This window comes from Poecilia latipinna, unplaced genomic scaffold (assembly GCF_001443285.1).
Source record: "Poecilia latipinna isolate Pla-1442-1.1 unplaced genomic scaffold, P_latipinna-1.0 Scaffold73, whole genome shotgun sequence".
Classification (NCBI taxonomy): Eukaryota; Metazoa; Chordata; class Actinopteri; order Cyprinodontiformes; family Poeciliidae; genus Poecilia; species Poecilia latipinna.
This window is the reverse complement of record NW_015112689.1, coordinates 496383-499157: the sequence shown is the minus strand read 5'-3', so window position 1 is coordinate 499157 and position 2775 is coordinate 496383. Positions and strand designations below refer to the sequence as shown.

The 2775-nt window shown below is 39.7% G+C and overlaps 1 protein-coding gene across 2 annotated transcripts in view; it reads right to left on the bottom strand.

The window, feature by feature from the left end:
• Window positions 1–2775, bottom strand: part of mta1 (metastasis associated 1) — a 46898-nt gene that overhangs the window by 9408 nt on the left and 34715 nt on the right. For both annotated transcript variants that reach the window (XM_015016605.1, XM_015016608.1), the window contains exons 8-11: window positions 1694–1793; window positions 1384–1572; window positions 274–348; window positions 96–154 (exon numbers count right to left, since the gene is read on the bottom strand). In XM_015016605.1, coding sequence (XP_014872091.1) covers window positions 96–154; window positions 274–348; window positions 1384–1572; window positions 1694–1793 — 423 coding nt within the window. The remainder of the gene's footprint in view (window positions 1–95; window positions 155–273; window positions 349–1383; window positions 1573–1693; window positions 1794–2775) is intronic.

Sequence of the window (2775 nt, the reverse complement as noted above, 5' to 3'; positions counted from 1 at the left end):
TTTTTTTTTTTTTTTTTAGCTTAGTAACCCGTGTTGCTTTCTTGCTTTGAACCGAAACGTGCAAAAGTCTTAGCATCTGAAGAGAAAGCACTCACTAGTTGGGGATGTAGACCTGCTTGAGTTTGCTCTCTGCCTCGGCCGCTTTTAATCGCTTCTGGAGCAGGAACGGGCGAGGAGGAGAGAAGAGGAACGACAGAATTAGATCCATTCAGCTCCTCGGCTTCCTGCAGCCAAACATCAACGCTACCGAGCTTAAAAGTGAGGACAACACACCTGCTGGACGTATCTGTCTGTAGTCTTCCACATGTAGTAATACTCAATTATACTCGTCAGCGACTTCCAGGGCAGCTGAGAGAGAAGAGGAGGATGAAGGACATGGTCATGTGAACAGCTGATTTTTAAATAAAATCCAATTTGCCACAGAGTTGTTGTCGCTGTGGAACATTTTCCCTCCGGGAGGAAAACCTGAAGATTTATTCTCTGATTCAGCTGGAGCCGATTCCAGATCTCAAAGTTTAAAACAAAGATGTAGCAAGTTGCAGCCCCACCCATGCTGCTGTTTAAAAAAAAAAAGAAGAAAGAAAAAGGTTCAAGTGGAAACAAGAATGAGTAGCACTGAGAGACGCTAGCCACCAGGTGGCGAAGTAGCGCTCACGGTGAACCAACTGTGGATTAGAAACGTTCTTCTCAAGGCGAATCAGAAAATGAGGAGCTGCACAGCGTCTTCCTCCCGGCTTCTCAAGCTTGTTTTCAGGCGGATCTGTGTGATCACCACACATAGGATGATCACACACACACACATATATATATATATATATATATATATATAAACAAATCATCAATGTGGTACAACTGCATTTTAGGCAACAAACATGTTTTTTGTTTTTTTGTTTTTCTAATTTATAAGAGGAATTTCTTTGTTTTTTATTTGCAACTTTTGATGAATTTCTAATGCTGATTTTTTTTTATGGTGCAAGTAGTAGTTAAATGAAAAATCTGTAGAATATGCTTTTTTTTATTTGATTAATTGTCAGAAAAACTGATAGATTGTGTGCTAAAGTAATCATTAGTTGCTGCTCTAATGAATGTTGAAAACAAAGCCTGGGGGAACAAGTTTGAATTTATGCAGGTTACCTGAAGAATATTTGCAGTAAATTAGTTAAACTAACGCTTATTTTTAATAAATTATTTTTTGAAAAACGCATTATTAAAACTAAAAAAAAAAAAAGAAAAAAAAAAAAAACCATGATGATGATAAATATGAGACCGGCGCAACATGACTGCGCAATGATCAACTCCAGTCTTTTTATTAAAGGAGAATAAAAGAAGCTAGAAAAAAAAAAAAAAAACTGAGCGATTCTACTTTCTGGGTTCATCACTTACAAAATCCTGCTGGATATCTGTGAAGTCTTTGCCGTATTTCTCCAGCGCTTCCTCGAACAGGTTGGCCTCGGAGGCGCTCCACTCCTCCATCTCGTCCCTGCAGAGGACGGGCCCGCCCTGAGGCACCAGCGCCGCGATGGCCCGGGTCATGTCGTAGCCGTTGGTGTGGAGCGTGTCCATGGCGTGGAACTGGAAGGAAACCGCGGCGCAGAGTTAAAACGCTAAGCTACCGCTAACGTAACAGCTGCACAGACAAAGGTTGCACGCTCTTAAGCGAGCTAACTCCGAGCCCGCTGCCGCGTGATCTCACCAGCGTGATGTCCCTGGAGGCGGCAGCGGCGCTCATGTGGAGGCTCGGCTGCCGGACGGAACTGCTGCAGTCCAACGCTCTGGCGAATGTACCGACCGACCTGCGGGACGAAGACGGCTTTCAACAAGACGCACAGCGGCTGGCGATTGTTGTAGCTACTGGGCTATTATTATTCTGACGGATAATCGGATTAAACTAAATTGGGCACATTCAGATTTTTCATTTAATTATTTAAGCCTTTATTGTACAATATTAGAAATACATTAAAATGTGTAAATAAACAATTCATTTCCTTTTTCAAATAAAAAAAAACTAAATTTTATTGCCTGAAATGCAATAATATAGCTCTTGTTTTAGTGAAATTGACCCAGGCGAAGCTAAAACTATGCCTCTTGAGGAGTTTTAGGTAAATTATTTACAAACAAATGGGTTTTCTTCTTAACTACAAAAGTTTGGCTTAATTACTTATATTAATATGTTGTTTTTCTCAGCAAATTACATAATCTCAGATTAACAATTAATCAATTATTAAGTTAGTTGACGATTATTTCAACAAACAATTCATCACGAATAATGTGATTAATCGTTTCAGCCCCAATACTAAACATGGAAACATTTTGACTTTTAAAGGGCGAATAAAACATTTTCTATTGCGGGGGAAAAAAAAAAAAAGTTCTGATTGTCTTCAGGTCGGTTTTGGCTCCTGAATGTCCAATGTGTATAATAAGTCATATGGATAAGATGGAGGGAATGTTTCTTTATTGCAGGATTTTATTCCATAAAGACAGTGGCAGGTCCTTTCTGCCAGCGACCGTCAGGCCGCACAACAAGCACGGCTCCCCACAGATTGTGTAACAATGCAAAATCACAAGTACACCTCCCAACGTGGAATCCCATTTAAGGGACAAAATCTGATGAGACTGGAGGCTTCATGTTCTGTACAGACGGCCTTTTCTAAGAGAAATATTTTATTTTGGAGTTTTTCTGTGAGGTTTTTCTCATTGCCATTTCTCTTTATGCGTTTTTTTTTTTTTTTTTTTTTTGGGCTTTTTTTTTTTCCATTTTTTTTTTTTTGGTGTCCA